This window comes from Corylus avellana, chromosome 11, assembly GCF_965113065.1.
Source record: "Corylus avellana chromosome 11, dhCorAvel1.hap1.2, whole genome shotgun sequence".
Classification (NCBI taxonomy): domain Eukaryota; kingdom Viridiplantae; phylum Streptophyta; class Magnoliopsida; order Fagales; family Betulaceae; genus Corylus; species Corylus avellana.
In genome coordinates, this window is record NC_142500.1 from 20,455,743 (window position 1) to 20,473,538 (window position 17,796).

Genomic DNA, 17,796 nt, shown 5'->3' on the forward strand with positions numbered 1-17,796 from the left:
TTATTCGTTTATTTGAGTTGGTTTTCAAATAACGAGTCAAATAACACGACGTATTTATTAAATGGGTTATGTGAGTGGGTAAGGTCGTGTCGGGCAAACTCAACACAACCTGTTTATCAAACGGATTGTATCGTGTCATCCATTTATTTAAATAAATTGTGTTAAAATTGAGAAATCAGACCCATTTAATTTATAAAATCATGTCAAGATTAACCCTCAAAGAGTTGACAAGTCAAGCAAATTAACATGCATGAAGCTAGCTAACACTCCAACTTCTTAAATTACGTAACCCGTTCTAAAAATGATAAATGGGTAAATTAAAAGAGTGAAGGTGGGGGACCCAAGTGTAAGAAAGGCATGTGCTGAGATTCATTGGCTAGGGTGTGTGTGGGGGCCCAATAAGTGGCCATGTGAACTTGTTGGGGGTGTGTCACCTAGGTGTCAAACCCTTTTCCATGTGCGCCGCTGCAGGCATTCCACTCACCTTCCCTTTTTTTATTTTATTTTTTTATTTTCTGCTCAACCCATGTCGACGTGTGCAACTACATGGATTTAATCCATCTAAAAGAGGTCCCCTCAAACCCTCCCACATATATATTATGCATGTCTTCTTTAATTACTACCATATATACCCAGTCAGCGGCCGGCTTAGAGATCTTCTCCAATGAAGATCTACAACTTCTTTTGAGTACTAAGATTACAATTGTAAAAATCTCACAACTTTGGTCTTTGGCATCATGCCCATCTCAACACCCCCCCCCCCCCCCCCCCCCCCCCTCCCCAGAGAGAAAAAAATAATAATAATAAAAACACTATATATATTATTTATCAAAATTGTCAGAGATCATTATTATCCAATGATCATTTATTTTTTGTTTTCCATCTTTTTTGCTGTTAGAAATAAATAATATTTCAATGATTATCGATCAGAGATATTGGTATATATTGTATTATTGGACGGTGGTGATATAAACAAATGAAGAAACTGTAGGTCAAATGGTCTCAAGTGTTAGGCTCAGGAGAGAACTCAAAGCTAGAGAAAATGTTAAACAAATTGTAGATTCTAGGTGCTCTAAACTCTTTCTGCCGAAAGTTTGATGATTGATTGTTTTCTGCCCAACTCTAACTTTAGTGATTCAAGAGCGGATCCCTTTTGTGAATCTCACTGCATGCAGACGCTGTCGTTGTGCTCGATATAACCAAAAAGCGCGCACTGCTTCTGGCTGCAGCAAGCTGTTATCCAAAACTCTATCAGAAAGTTAGCGCGCGATTTCTCATGCATCAAAATTGCAAGAAAGTCAGTAAAAAAATAATAAAAGAAGAGTTAAAAAAAGTTACTGCCATCTCTTAACAAATTTCCGTGTACATATTGGAAAAAAAATTCATTTGGGTCCGATCTATTCAGATGCTGTTTATAGCAGATGTTATGTTAAACTTCCTTCATAGTTCATGCAATATGTTTAGAACTTCCATTCATTCATTCCTCATTTCCTCCAGCTCATGACATTAATTGACAGGCAACTTGCTAGCTGATTGGGTTCTAGCGTACAATATTTCACGTGAACATGTACCGCATGAATAGCGGCTGCCGCAATGCAAGTTAAACAAAAAAAATTAAAGTTGTTAGGACTATTGATGTCATAATTGTGAGATATATATAGCTCTCCAATAAAAATATGGTTTTTAGCGCAAGTAATTAATGTTATATATATATATATATATATTTTCTCACAACTATCTCATAATATTAAAGTAACAATTCTAACCAACTAGTGATTTGAATTAGGTGAAATAAAGAGAAATTATTTCATGGTTGATACTAAATTTATGATAAAAGAGCTAGATCCGATCCTATGATCACACGAATGGTGAATTTCATTTTTTGAATTTTAAAATTGGCATTTACGTAAAGGTGAGAATTTATTGAAGCTTATCATCCTCAACATACTCTCCGGATCGACGAGCAAGCTCTGAGTCGGCCATTTGTGGTACGGAGCGCAATTTTGAGTGTCGTGTTGCCGCCGGATATTCCAATTTAGGTGTCAATATGGGCCAGAGATTGTTCCCCCGCGAAACAAGGGGCCCAAACAGTCCGCATAAATGGTGAGCTATACAACTCATCCAAACTCATCCAAGGGTTGAGTTTGGCCTCATGAGCATATATACCATTTTATCCTAAAGAATAAGATTAATTCTAGCCCATAGAGGACACCTACGTGGTCAATCTCAACGACTACTCAACTGCACGTGGGCTTCACGACACGTCAAATCGAATTGGATTTTTCAAAAAAAAAAAAAAAAACCTTGTAACTACTAAATACTGTAGCAATTATGCTATGATTAAATGAAAGCAACACATTTTTAATGACAGTGGCCCAGCCAGTGTGGATATGCCGCCAAAATAGTTCATTACTTATTTTTTAGTGCCTAATGAAATCAACATAGTGAGTTGTTGGATTGGTTTTAGACGACTTGGCCCACTTGGGCTTTTCAGAATTTGTGCTGCACCAGTAGAAACGGAATAAGACCTTTTACAATTTGAACCCAATGCACGAACACGAATGATGGCATGTATGATGGCATTGTATAAGAAGGGACATGCATGGGCAGCATGGCATGAGCATGGGTGGCCCGACCAGAACTAATGTATCACGCAAGGAACCAAGCATAGGAAACAAGAAGGAAAGGAAGGTGGGGGAGGGGAGGGGGTGGGGTGGTGCTCTTCTGGTTTTGGGCTTCTGCATATCCCAAGTAGTCCAAAAGTCTAAAAACTTTTGCCCCGCCCACGTGTGGTTTGAGGCCCACGTTTCACCATCAACATTTAACACTCACACGTGTGTATAGTTGGGTTTGAATATGATGCTTGTATTCCATTCCCATCACCTTCACTTCTTTTGCGTTTAATACGCGTAAAGCTGTGAGCCCTATCAATTGACTTCTTCGTTGAACCTTCTTTATTTGCTTTTTAGAGAGGATTAAAAAACTTCTTGGAAATAGTATATATTATGTTTATAAACAAATGAAAATCGAATCGAATCATAATTATCTGTAGGAGTTCAGAAAAAGAACTTTTTTTTTTTTTTTTTTTTTTTTTAGGCTCGGTTTCAAAAATAGTGATCCCAAAATATAGTTAACGAAACATAGGTAATCATTTAGTAAAATCGCAATTCGACATTTAAACTCATAGTTTAATGATTTTTAAAATTGTGTATTTTTTAAAACGCACCCTCTTATGATTTGAATCTAGGGCTTAGGCTTTATTCATCAACTAACTAATAAAAATTAGTAAACAATCTATAATTAATTATCCAGCTTGAAATTTTCCAATATTTGGGTTCTAATAAAAATAGCGAAAAATGTTGAGAGGCAGCTTGTAATAATTCATCTTTAAGTTAGCTTCCAAAATGTGGGGTTTCCTTGGAACAAGGTACGTAGGATCCACAATACCATGGGCGTGGGGTGAGGAAGGGTAAAGGGTTTATGCATAGAAGTGAAACTGGCATAGACAGACAATGAAAACTATCAATGCTTTGATTCAATGTAGTTGGGAAAAAAAATGTTGTGGCCCCTTGTGTCTATGGTCCATTCAAGATGAGTGAGCTGGGTTCACAAAAGAATGCCTGTGGTTTTATTACAAGAATGGTGCCTCTATAGTGACACTTATATTTGTCTATTGCTCTTTTTTTTTTTTGTATGCCTATCACCCTATACCACCTATGAGTTGTTTTTTGGTGTGTTCTACCATCTATGGTTTGTGGATATTTTTTGGGATATAGTCAGAAAATAGACACAAGTTGCATGGAGTCTAGCTAGCTAGGTACACAAGCACCGGCAAACTAAGCTGCCCCATTATCGACAGGGACTATTATGAAAAGCTAAAAGTTAGGCAAGCAAATTGTTGATATGTGGGATGAATATATATTGACTTGGATTTCAATTGAGTGCAATTAGCTATTTATAGGGCATGCAGTACGAACAGTTAATATGATAGGGCTAGTGGGGTTCAAACAGTTTGAACATGTGTCTGGATAGCTCGAACAAATTGTACGTAGGACTCATCTATTCTCACACATTAAAGCATGTAATACAGGCAACTAATTACTCTTGATTTGTTCTCTTGGTTGTTGGTTATGGATCTTAGAGAAACTATTTATAGATGTGGAATTAAGAAAGGGAAGATCTAATAGTAGCTAGGTGACACAAGAGAAAAAAAACTTTACAGGTAAGGTGGATGGGATGTGAGTCTAAAGTAAGTAGAGACAAGGATGTTAAGTGAAGAAAAAATGGAATTCCCATTAAAAGAAATGGCCTAAATATTTATTTAAAAGGCTGTGGACACAATGAAATTGGTTGTTAAAATAGTTCCATCCTTCATTTATTCCATAATTTATATAAGTGTCTCAAATCTTGTACATTGTGAAGAAATTAATGATGTTGTTGATTACAATAAGTATGATATTCCCACATTGATAGTGTTACTTATGCTAACGCGACCATTGCACAAAGATTTCATGCAAAAATGCCATCCCAAATTTGAAAGTTGAAACTCATTGATTAGTTGATGTCACAGCCAACTCCAGGTTTGTGGATGGAACTCTCCCAAGTAACAATCAAACTGCGGTACCACAAGTTTGTAACAAAGCTTATTAATTATGATTTTGTTGACACATACCCATTCAGCATTAAGTATTCTCAAATCCAGGCCTCAAGATGTATTTTGCAATCAGATAGTTGGCTATATATGGAGCTTTTGATGCATGCTGGTGATAAATGTTGCCCAACCACCTCTAAAGGAAAGGGAAATGGTATGTGTTTATCTATACATTTAGGATTTAAGAAAAACAAAAGTAGATAAAGGAAAATCATGCTGCAAAAACACAGGCATATTCAAGTCGTCGGTGATTCATAGGCAGTGGAACAAAGAATGATTTAACATGACATCAGAACAAAATTTAAAGTTCAAACTTTATTCCCGTATTTTACCTCTCATTTTAATTCAGTTTATTTTTACCAACAACGGCCCTCAACGATTCATATCTTCCTAAAGTGGCCGGCTACATGGATTTTAACGATGAAAAATCCATTTACAATCTTCTTTGATAATGTGTATTTTATTTTAATTAAAATTATAATTGAACATCATATTTTATCTAATCATTTATGAATGTCAACTCTCAAATATAAAGGAGACTCTCCTGTCGAACAAAGGATATATTAAAATAAAGCAGGATATTTAATTATTCAGAAAATTTTAAAAAGAGAGAGAGAGAGAGAGATAGATGATGATGATGATAAATAGCCTAAATTGGGATGATGAGGTGATCGACCATGCCACATGAAATCCCACATGTCATGCACCCAGAGACTAATAATCAAATTTACAAAGGTTCCCCACTCATCTCAACCCACATGGCGTGCATTGCCAATCAAAGACATCCACGTGGGACCCCCTCCTGTCACATGGGCTGTCCCTTTCCATCCTCGTGATCCAACGCTCCCGGATCCAGTCCTCAAATCCCATCTGAGCCGTCCATTCCCGGTCCACTCTTCAATTCCGTCGGCTGTGCTTGTCCCTCCCTTGTCCCCCTCCCATTGAACACCTAACTCCACGGTGTCCCTCGTCTCACCAGCAACCATATCTCAGGCTGTCTAAGAAACACCCACAACCTTCCCCACTCGCTTTATCCAGCTCACGTACTTGGGAAACCCACGTTGTCCTCCTCTGATTGGTCGTTTGCCAAGCGCGTGCGACAGGGCGAGTCATACTTTCCGTTTCACATGTGGGAAATTCATGCACCAAGAGAATAAAGTTACCTAGATACTGTCCCTCACTAATCACTCTATAAAATTCTTTTCACAAGTTTCAGAAATTGGGCATCACAATTAAGTTCACCAACATTTTCCTTTCTTTGAGCAAAAGACTTAGTCAAGGTGGTACTACGTATACCATAATTTCATCGTTGACGATCGGCTATTTAGGGTTTGTTGATCAACTGTACAACGTGTAGCAGAACGAAATGGAAAGGGCAGTGAATTATGGGGGCGATGATCTAAATCTTGAGGCGACTGAGCTACGATTAGGGTTGCCAGGGAGTGATGGGCTTGAGAAACAATCGTCTCCTGGTGTGAGGACTAATAAGAGAGCTTCACCGGATGTGGCGGAGGACTCAAGGTCTAAGAGCAACAATTCCATCGTCTCCGATGCTGGAAATGGTGGCCGAGATACTGCCCCTCCACCCAAGTAATTAAGTCATCTCTTGGTTTTTTTTTTTTTTGAACTTGGGCATTCGGGGCTCCGCCCCAATTTGATATTTAAGACGCCGTGTAAAGCTCTACCAAAAAATTGTTTAGGAATCGGACCTTAATTAAAATTAATGTTTTATGAGACACCGAAACCAAATAACTTATCATTAAATCCCATCCCTTGGTTGGGATGGGATTTGCTTATGTCCTAATTCTTTTGTGTAAAGTTATATATATATATATATATAAACTAACGTGAAATTTGTTTTGGTTAATGATGGCTGCAGGGCACAAGTGGTGGGGTGGCCACCAATTCGATCTTTCAGGAGAAATAGTTTCCAAGCAAAGAAAAGTGATGAGGCAGATGGTGCAGGGATGTACGTGAAAGTAAGCATGGATGGAGCTCCTTATCTAAGGAAGGTTGATCTCAAGCTTTACAAGAGCTACCCAGAACTCCTCAAGGCCTTGGAACATATGTTCAAGTTCACCATAGGTACATACCAATATTATTTACATTCCTCTAACTAATTAATTGATGGTGATTAATTACCATGATGATGATATATATTTGCAGCTGCAGTATTTAATTATGGCTATTTTGGTACATTTATATTTCAGGTGAGTATTCAGAAAGGGAAGGATACGATGGATCTGAATATGTTCCTACTTATGAAGACAAAGAAGGTGATTGGATGCTGGTTGGAGATGTTCCATGGGAGTAAGTTCTCGATCTCTCCTGATCTCTTCATCTCTATAATTAAGCCTTTATATATATATATATATTTATGAAGAGCCAAAGCTGACAAAAAGCTGTTTCTTATTGATGCGCGCAGCATGTTCATTTCCTCCTGTAAGAAGTTGAGAATCATGAAAGGATCAGAAACTAGTAGCTTGGGTTGTCTATGACAACCGACAGAAGCCCAGTTAAGCAGAAGAAGAAAAAAAAGACATGGTGATCACTTAATTTGATTAATCGTTTGGTCACCGACAGATTGGTCGTCAGATTACATGATTTTGTTGGTGCTGGTTTCAGCCTCTTCGATCGGTTTTAATCTTTTGGTACATCTTCAAAAAGTCAATTAGAAATCAAATTAAGCTAAGAAAGAAAATATAGCAATTGAGATCCAACTGTACAGAGGATAAAATGTTTCATTTTGTCCCACGATATGGTTATTAATTATGTTTTATTATAAGATTATAGAAAGGCTATAAATACACCAATTTTCTGTAAATTTATGTGTACGTTCTTCGAGTGGAAATTAGAAGCAAATTACATGTTATTGTTTCTCTCTATATATATATATATATATATATATATATATCTGATCAATTCGATCTGAGTTAATTTTGATTTTAGATGGTAAATATAATATGTGCAATCAAGATCTAAAAATGACGTCTAATACGTGCGGTAAAGATACCCATGAGCTTAACCCTGATCATACTTACAACACAAGATATATATTGGCGACAAATCAAACAAACTACACTAATTATCCAACGCTCATATATAGTTCTTCCGAATAACACATCTTTTATATATTGAGCGTTTTGTTTTAACAGAATTTTGTTCTACTTTGGTATATAAGGCATTCACATTTTCAAAAGCTAAAGTTTATAGGTTCCCATGGATTTAATCATTTAATTAAGAGTAATGTTAGAAACTATATTTTTTATTCCACAGTGCTGAGGTGAGAGTCTCAATCAACTATTAAATTAGTCATTGGTAAAAAAAATTCAATGATTGGTTAAAACTATTATTTCAACATTTGATGACAAATGTGAAGTCTCAGTAGGACATTTCTTAGAGCAAGCATCATGAAACATGACTTTGTAGATCTATGAAGTAGCTTTTCAACACCACCAAGTTTGTCTCAAGCCGATATCATAATAAAAAGATATGATTTTTTAAGTAAAACAGAGAAAATTGGCTTGCATCAACATTGTAGGATATATATAGCATTACTCCTTAATTACTATTCTAATACTCCATCTCTCTCTTTTAATTCAAATGCGAAGTGAATCATAGATATAAGGATTGAATTAAAAACCTTTGTTCTTATACCATGTTAAATCATGATCACCGGTTGCCTCAAAAGCTTATTAGACCGATAAAAAAGAATGAATGTAATTATTTAGTTAATATTCTAACATGAAGTTTATCTCATTTAATAAAAGAGAAAGACTATATACCACATTTTATCACATATTGTTCATATAACATATTACTTTTATAAATTAAGTTGAAAGAAATGTTTTCAATTAGTTTAGAGAAAAACTCTGTCCTTAAGTGAATATAGAGCATCCTATCAAGGCATATAGGTGCATTTGACTTTAGATTAGGAATGGTCTTGGGCTTGATCAATGGGCTTCTTCCAAGTCATTGGCCCTGATCTATGTTGATAGGCCATCGAGGCCTTTGTCCTTATGGGCTCTTTGGTAGTGGAGGGTCTAGAGGTGTTTGGGCTTGAAGAGCCTGTGCCAGACGCGCCTTATGGACCCAACCAGAGCTGGGTAGACCACCGTTAATGGGGCAAACAAAAATTCTCCCACTAACGAGAATACCAATTTAAGGAAGCCCACCTATCACAGACTCGCTCCTTTGAACAAAATTGGATTTTCATTTCCTGCCAATTCTGTAAGCTAGTTTGGCATGCGTGGATTCTGCTAGGAGCCAGTAACTCACTAAATCCCTTGAGGCTTGAGCCCCAGAAACTGAAGTGGGCTTGGAGATTACACAATTACTCGAGGCAGATGCACCCAAAAGTGAAGGAAATTACATACATGGCGCATATGAAGTAGGAGCGGGGCCCAGTCCAAAGCTAACAAGCAGCCCAAAAGGTGCGCAATGAGTATTTCGAATAACCAATGAAGTGGATTGAAGACCTATGCACAAGTTGCAGATGAGACACAGATTTGATAGAAACCAACATATGCGAGGAACACACTCTACATAAGAAGGGAAGTGGAGGGCCTGTATGTTGTCTAAATGGACAGCCAAACCAATTCTTATTGGATTTATCATCTCCACCAAAACGAATGAACCTTCAGAACTCCAAAAATAGATCATTTGGAACAGGATCTTCACCATTTTAAGTCAAATATATATGTTTTTTTTTTTTTTTTCTATGATTTAAATTAGATTTCATACATCTAATGAAGAGAATCCTAATTCTAGTTCTCAAGGGCCACATTGATGTAATTAGTGATCCATGTTATAGAATTAACGTGATAGAGGTAAGACTTTGTATATATAATGGATGCTGTTACAGAAGATAGCAATACAAAGGTGTTTCAAATATTTACATTTGAATGTATAATAAAAAATATATATATTTAATTAATACTTTAACATATTCTTCATAGCTTTATCTCGAGTTATTCATCCGGTTTAAATGAGATAGAAGATCCTTCACGAGAAATGCTATTCAGTGTTCTCAAGTGTTCATCTCTTAGCATTTTTGTCTACGTAACACATTCACATTTACTTGTTTTTTTTAAACGAAAGAACAAAAAAAATGCTGAGAAATTGACACGGGAGTGTTAAATAGCATTTTTCATAAAATAAACTCGCCTTACAACTTCCATTCTATGTCACATAATATTTAAATATATCATTTATTCTACTCCACTTCAAGAATTATAAAGCAACCTTCTATAAACATAAATACTTGTAAGTTACAATTAGAGTTAAGTATCATCATTCTAGAAAACTAAATCACAACATAACGGAGAGTTAAATTAAAAAGAAAAAAGAAAAAAGGAATTAATTAGTGGGTTATAAATAGTTTGTAACAACCAATTCATTTAATGTCATAATAAATTTACGTAAATTTATACTTTGCTTTCAACGTGGCTAAAGAGACAAAGAGGAGGAACCTCCCACTTTATACTTTTTTCTGCCACATTGAGCTGCAAAGTGGGAGAGTAAAGGGAGGGATATGCTGCCCCTGTTTTTCCACTTCCTAGCCCTTCTGGCTCACGCCAGCTCGGTGAGGCCCCAACAACTCCAACCCAAAAACATATTCATCTTAGCCGGACAAAGCAACATGGCCGGACGTGGAGGCGTGGTTAACGGCGTCTGGGACGGCATCGTCCCTCCCGAGTGCCAGCCCAACCACTCCATTCTCCGGCTCAGTGCAAACCTCACTTGGGTTCTAGCCCAGGAGCCCCTCCACGCCGACATCGATGCCAACAAGACCAATGGGGTCGGACCGGGCATGGCTTTCGCCAACGCTGTCTTGTCCAAAGACCCCACTTTTGGGGTCATTGGTCTGGTCCCCTGCGCGATCGGAGGGACTTCGATAAGCGAGTGGGGCAGAGGGACTTCCCTCTACAAAAGCTTGCTGAGGAGGGCTCAGGCTGCGCTGCAAGATGGCGGCACAATTCAGGCGCTTCTCTGGTATCAAGGCGAGGCAGACACAGTGACTAAAGAAGCTGCCGATTCATATCAGGCTAAATTGGAGAGCTTTTTCTCTGACGTCCGAGAAGACTTGAAGTCTCCAATGCTCCCAATAATCCAGGTACGTATAATATTTTGTCTTCTATTTTATTTTTCCCCTGTTTCCCCAGTCCTCATCCCTGCAAACTGCAAATGGATTGAGTCATATTATTACAAGCTAGATGGTCTAAGTTATGTGACATAAATATTTTCTTTTTATATACACCACTTGGAAGAAGTAATATATAGAAAATTGTAAATTTGTCTTGCTTATTGATGATCCTCAATACAGAAGAAAGAATTCAAGAATTACTAAATATGGTTTGTTGGAGTATTTTGTATTGGTTAATGTTTTTTTTTGGCGAACAGACAAAGATAATAACATATTCTGACTGCCTGCAGCAATTTAGTAAGAATAATTTTTTAACAATTGTTGGGTGACAACACAAGAAACGGTGAGTCAGGAGTTGGCGCAAGTGTTTGATAAATTTAACATATGACAAAACCAAATAATAAAAGAGCAAGTTGCATTTTAAAATTGTTGAATTATTAACGTTGGTAGTTTCTCGGTAGGTGGCTCTGGCATCAGGCTCTGGACCTTTTGTGGACATTGTCAGAGAAGCTCAGCTGGGAATTGACCTTTTGGACCTCCGAACCGTTGATGCCAAGGGTCTGCCGCTTGAACCGGATGGTCTGCACATCACCACGCAAGCCCAGGTTCAACTAGGGCAGATGTTGGCTGATACATTCCTTCAATTGCTTCCCAGTGGTCGCCCCATCCTCAGCCCTATTCATAGCAGTGCTCCCAGAAGGTGTTCCAATTTTGTTGGTTCCATTATTAAGATGTATCAGCATTATCCTATCAGATAGTTTCTGCAGAAGTGGGAAAATAATAATTTAATTTTATGATATATTACTAGACACCCTTTTTTTTTTCTTTGGTTGGATCAGAATAGGAAGCTTCATTAATCTTCATGCTAAGAGCTTCCCACTACTCATCTACAGGAAGAATAGGTGCTATGTGACTTGATTGATTATCTAAAGTTATGCATTTTGGATTTCTATATAAAATGGCTAATCAAATTCCTACAAAATATTTTCGTTCCATTCCCTAAATCAAATGCATGTTGCATTTTATCTATATTCATTTACAATGCTTACCCAAATACAAGGTAGTACCGTAGATGAATGTTTAAATTTTTAATTACTTTCTCTTTTCTTGCCTATTTTTCTTTATTCATTAATTTCTCCTTTCTCACCCTATTATTAAAAATGAATAGAGAATTTTTTTTAAATTATTTTAATAGAATAGAGAAGAATTTAAATAAACGGAATATGTAACAAAAGACTGACTCTAGAATGATTTAGAGACGGACTCTTTATTCTTTCAAAATTAACACGAATATAAATTCTATAACTCCCATAGTCCTATTCCATTGAGAAAGGCATAGGGTGGAAAGATTGACTAGAGTTGAATTATGATTGCCTGATTGGTGGCAATGATGGACCAACTAACAACCACCAAACTATTCAAAGACATTGATAAAGAGGAAGGGGTTAAACGATAAAATTGTAAGACAATTTATGAAAACTGCTACATTGCTATATGGTCTTTTGTCTAAAATTGTATTGACGCGTGACGACCATATTGGGCAACTAGTGTGTGTAGGGTTATTGGTTACTGCTGCCTATTGACCAAAACAACAAGTTAATTGGCTATTGGAAACCTAATATGGACCCTTCTGCACGTCACGTAGAATATAAGTAGGGTAAGTGGGTTACTACTACACAGCAAGATGAAGGGACCGCTTTATCATGTTGTGTTAGCCACCTATATAGACCATAGACCATAATATCTTACAAACGCGCCAATTTTATTCCCACCTCTTACATTCTCTAACGCGGGAATGCACGTGCACTCCTGCTGCAACCCTAAAGCCTCTCTCATAGGTAGAGATTGGAAAATGTTAGAAATATTCTCATTTTACTCTCAACTCTTATACTTCCTAACGTGATAGTATGATGTGGTACTAACATGCCAACCAAAAACTATTGTCCAGCCTTTCTCATGAGTGACTGACTACCTCCTTAAGGGTTGGTCGGCTAGGCCAACCAAATATCTGGAGGTGGTTGCACCACCCTTGAATCTAAATTTGGTGTCTGCGAACACTAAATTTCATCTATATAGTGATCGTAGTCATCAAATCAGGTGACCCTGACCATCCCATGTGAAGGTTGAGTGAGACTCCAACAGGAGATGGAGAGCATATATATATATATATATATAATGTGGAGGTGCTAGGTCTTGAAGTAGAAAAGAAAAAAGTGAAATGATAGCATTACTTGAATAGATTTGATCCCAGCGCACCAGGTAATAATGGCTTCTTTTTTTTTCTTTTTTAAGCTATATACAGGGGTAGGGAAAGGGACAGCTTAGAATATAGAGGAGAAAAACAAGGAAATAAACCAAAAAATTGATGAAAGGCCGCCCATTTAGCAGCTAAGTAAGCACGACAATTAGCTTTTGCTGACTTTGAAAGCTTTTCAAGAAGGAAAATGACAAAGTTGGCTTAGAATGTCTCCAACTCCAACTATAGGCTCAATCTTCCATTGAAGAATGCTAGTAGGAATGTTGATTGCTTGAACAGCTACAAGAGAGTCTCTTCAGAAATGGCTTAAGTTGAAAAGTAATTAGCTTTCAAATTGTAAAATAGTGGCATTTAAAATAGGATTGAGTTATCTCATATTAACAGAAATTTAAACGAAATAGGGATGTAAGATTTATAATTTTAATACTTGATGTGATGTTTAGGATGAATCATTTACTGATTATTATTATAAAATTTAATATGGATCATAATAATATTTCTCTTAATTTCACTTTAAATGGAGATAATTCTGTTTAGTACTAAAATTGGTTTTTAAAGGTGACATTGTCCCCTTATGACGCCAACACTTTCCCCAACAATTCCTTTTAAAAAGTTTATGACTGATGAACAATCGAATTAAATGGCATTTTGCTCAACAGAATCTGAAAATTGATCCAACTTTGTAATCCTACAGAGTTTGACAATAACTCCACTTTCCAAGTTGAAAAGCAATCCAGTTGCTTGCGATAACCGAAATGGGAGATCAATCAATCCATTTTTTTCAAGTAAACGGTAAACATCATAAACCAACAACCAAAGTTCTACTGCGTTTCCCTTGTAACCCCCTTTCACTTCTTCAAGTAGTGGTACTGCAATTTTCATGCACTTAAAAGGACAACACTCATAAAAGGACAACACTCAAATTAAAGTTTCATATTTGAAGTTGCATCGAGACAAAGACAGGAGGGAGACTACAGAGTATTCTGATTTATGCATTAACTAATTGCAAAGAGTAAAGATACTCTTCACACCAATTTGACATCGGTTGACATGACGTGTATTAAATGACTTTTCATGTCGGTCACTTAAAAAAAATACAAAAAAATGCCACTTAAAACACACAGCATCAAACGATGGAAAATGGACGTGAAGAGTAGCGTTGCTCATTTGCAAAACATGGGAATGCCCCAAGTTTTAAATGTTCCATACTCATCTTCCAGTAGAGGTCCAGTGTACAAATCCCGTTGGTCCCCTTGTTCTAAAGATAAATAAAATGTCTATATACAAGGCAGTGGATACATCATGACTTGTAACAAAAATTAGGTAGACTGAAGCCAGGAAAGAAGAGTTCCATCAATAGTCCAAGAGATAACATTTGAACAAAACAGAAAAAGTCGCACCAAGTTTAGGCTGGCTGGATTTGGGCCCTAATTCTAGTAGCCAGAACCATATCATATAGATTCTATAATAGTGAATAAATCATAATCTTTATAAGGAATATTAATATCTCAAGACAAAATTTCCTATTATGTAACAAATAATTGTTTATCAAGTTCCAGGTAACCATGAAGCCAAGTAAATATAGAGCGATTAATAATTGGCACATCATGTAAAATCCATATTATAGTCTGCAAACTCTACGACAAATTCTCTGAACATCTTCACATCTTTATGAGCATCAGGTGAAATGACAAAAATATACAGAGAAACTACTCCATTGGCATCAATACCGAAAGATCAGCATCGTAAGCACTTAGAATGAGATAAATTTATCAGCAGAAATTAAGTTTGCATCTAACCCAGCGTCCTGACTATAAAGAGACCCCATTCTTGTATCCAGTATTGCCAGTTGGGACTTCACCCATGGGGGATTGTACCTGCCTTCTACCCATAAAGCTTCTCCAGTATCTTTGTGCTTGAAATCGGGATATTTTGGGTTCTTCTGTAAATTGCAAAAGCACGATCACATTGAAATTTGAGGGTTCATCATATGTTTTTGCAGCAAACATGAAGAAGAAATTAGTTGGAATGATACTAAAAATTCAGGTCTGCATGTGATACTCCCAGAGAACTTTTCTATTGTATTATTTTGTAGAAAGAACTATATTAATATAACATTTAAATCAAGTCAGTAAATTTTCATAATTGCTAAAGAATTATGCCATTAGGTAGCAACAAAAATATTAACTTATATGTACTTTTTCTAGCCAAGAAAAGATCTAGTATGAGTGCTATTTATTCATCTATTATACTTTTTTTTTGTATAGCTATTCAGCAGTAATACTTTTCATTCATTTACATAAATTATTGTGCAGATTACATCATAAGATGTTGAATCTAGACCCTTATAGAAGCAAAGCATATGCATTATTCTCGTTATTACATCCTAGGTTATCAGCCTGTGCACATGCACAAAGCTATCTAATCCTCCTAATTGAGAACATTTAAACTCCATAGAAACAGCATCACGGTGTAATACATAAACTGTCTAGTTCTACAAGGAGACCAAAATGAGTACCTTGTTCTTCCTATTATCCCACCATTCCACTGGATTAGCAAAGAAAGCTTGCCATGATTCTTCTATAGAACCCATATTACTTGCAGCATTATTTCCGAATTTTTTACCTGCAAACAAATATAGTTAACAAATAACACGAACATTTCAAACACAAACAAAACTCTTCTCAAATTAAGAACGTCTTGCCTGCCATCAAGGAGCTTGAGTCATGATCATACAAGGGCAAAGATGAGAGGCTCCTTTCGACAAAATTAAGTTGCTGAACAACTACCTGCAAATGATCTAAAACAATCATAATCGACTAGAGATGAGCTGACTGTAAAAAAGGGGAACCACATGATTATTGATAAAAATAAAACTAAATTAAATAAAAAACCTTGTAGTAGGTCTGCTGTTTTCCATCATCACTCTCAACTGTATCCGAGACCAGACGACCAGAGATGTATATCTGGTTGCCTTTCTCTACATGCTGAAAAGCAATATGCGCCAGCTCTTCCCAAAACGTCAAATTGATCCTGAATAACATAAATGTCATTTTCAAGAAAGATAAATGGTTTAAATACAAGATTATCACTGAGCCACTTATATAGTATTTGTGCATAGATGAATTTGCCACATCTTAAGCCTTAAACCGGATCAACAGACATCATCTGGCAAGAATATGTGGCCGACACAAACACAGACACAAATGCAAAAGACGATAATGTATAACAGAGTCTTTTAAGAGTTGCTGGTCTATATTTCTCTTTTAAACCAGGAAGCAAATATTATCATTCAAATGGGATAAGACGGGACTTGGAGCAGTTAAAAAAAAAAATGTTCACAAAGTTATATACATTTTCAGCATGGAAAATTGCATTCACTGGCTCATTTCCTTTCCTTTTCAATTGGCAAATCTGACATTAGTTTCATTCACTTACCAAGTTTTATCATATCCCCCCATTCCCTAATTGGACACTCTCCCTTTCTCATTGCTTTTGTGCCCCAAACTATAAAGTTTGAAACTTTTCTCAAGAAACCCACCAAGTGGAATCCCGAAAACTTACAAAATACCACCCCCAATTTCATATAGTCTATAACTCACAACCTCAACCACACCATTTTGAAGTACACAAAATTAACATGACGGCGAGGGTGGGATAATAAAATTACCAGGAGGTGAGGGTGGAGGACTTCTTGACGGCGAGGCGGGTCCAGGCGAGGGCTTTGCCGGAGGGCAAGTGCTTCATCTCGACGGGGGTGCCCACGATGCCGATGAGTTGCACCGTGTTGCAGTGCTCCTTCCTCCACGGGATCTCCGCCGGCCGAGTATACGCCACCTGGTAGCTGTTGTTGTTGTTGTTGCTGTTGCTGTTGCTGTTGTAGTTGTAATTGGAATCGAGCGAGCATTTCAACCAAGTGTTGGGCCTCGAAGATGAAAATGGGGATAGAGAAGGGATTTGGAGGGTTTTGAGAGGGTTTTTGGGTATTACCGTGCAGAGGAAGTTCCTCAGCGTTGTTGTAGCTGGTGTGTGATTGAGTGCCATTCTCGAATCTATCTATGTATTACACTCGCTCTGCTCTGTGTGACTGTGAGCCTGACTCTCTGCGCGCCAAAGGGCGTGGCGGGCGTGGGGTGTTTTTGTGAGCTCTTCCTTGCGCTGATGCACATCGGAGATATCATCATATCTTACAAGGGTCGGCGGGGCTTTTTTTTGTTTTTTTTCTTCCTAAATCCGACAATTTGATATTGGGTACACCAGGAGCCCGTTTTAGACCATGGATGGGCTTAGGTTGGCATTTGCAGCTTCAAAATGGGCTTTGAATGTAATCCATTAAAAATAAATAGTACCAAACAATAATTTACACTTGCATGACACTTTGCACATCCACGAGACCCCGTTCTTTCGCTGTCAAACTTCTTGTAGGAATACTTGTAACATTGTGCTCAGAACATGGCCCCTTGCAGCTCAAGTACCTTATCCTTATGCAATTATATGATGTTACATGAAAGATAAGACTGATTGGTGCAAGATTGGATAACGCATTTTCGATTTTATCTTTTATTTTTAATGATGATTCATCTAAGGACTAATTAGTATGGTCACATCAACAAAATAAGATAAAAATATAATTAAGCATCTTCAAATATATGTTCTTAGAACATGTAATTCCCATATGCATTTATATTTCTCACTAACATTTTTAATAAAGCATATAATTCTTATATGCATTTTTAATATAAT

At 37.0% G+C, this 17,796-nt stretch overlaps 3 protein-coding genes across 3 annotated transcripts; 2 read left to right on the forward strand and 1 right to left on the reverse strand.

Moving 5' to 3' along the window:
* Positions 1–5,858: 5,858 nt before the first annotated feature.
* Positions 5,859–7,528, forward strand: LOC132165587 (auxin-induced protein 22D). Its single transcript, XM_059576214.2, has 4 exons — positions 5,859–6,241; positions 6,531–6,736; positions 6,862–6,961; positions 7,077–7,528. Exons 1-4 carry the CDS (start codon positions 6,018–6,020, stop codon positions 7,147–7,149), a joined length of 603 nt encoding a protein of 200 aa, XP_059432197.1. The 5' UTR covers positions 5,859–6,017; the 3' UTR covers positions 7,150–7,528.
* Positions 7,529–10,128: 2,600 nt separating this feature from the next.
* LOC132166149 (putative carbohydrate esterase At4g34215) lies at positions 10,129–11,762 on the forward strand. The gene is made up of 2 exons (XM_059576922.2): positions 10,129–10,766; positions 11,258–11,762. The coding sequence occupies exons 1-2, from the start codon at positions 10,185–10,187 to the stop codon at positions 11,552–11,554; spliced, it is 879 nt and encodes a 292-aa protein (XP_059432905.2). The 5' UTR covers positions 10,129–10,184; the 3' UTR covers positions 11,555–11,762.
* A 2,863-nt stretch (positions 11,763–14,625) lies between these two features.
* Positions 14,626–17,257, reverse strand: LOC132165989 (protein OSB1, mitochondrial). The gene is made up of 5 exons (XM_059576721.2): positions 16,724–17,257; positions 15,948–16,086; positions 15,758–15,842; positions 15,572–15,678; positions 14,626–14,995 (listed from the first exon to the last, which is right to left on the reverse strand). Exons 1-5 carry the CDS (start codon positions 17,095–17,097, stop codon positions 14,807–14,809), a joined length of 894 nt encoding a protein of 297 aa, XP_059432704.2. The 5' UTR covers positions 17,098–17,257; the 3' UTR covers positions 14,626–14,806.
* Positions 17,258–17,796: the final 539 nt, after the last annotated feature.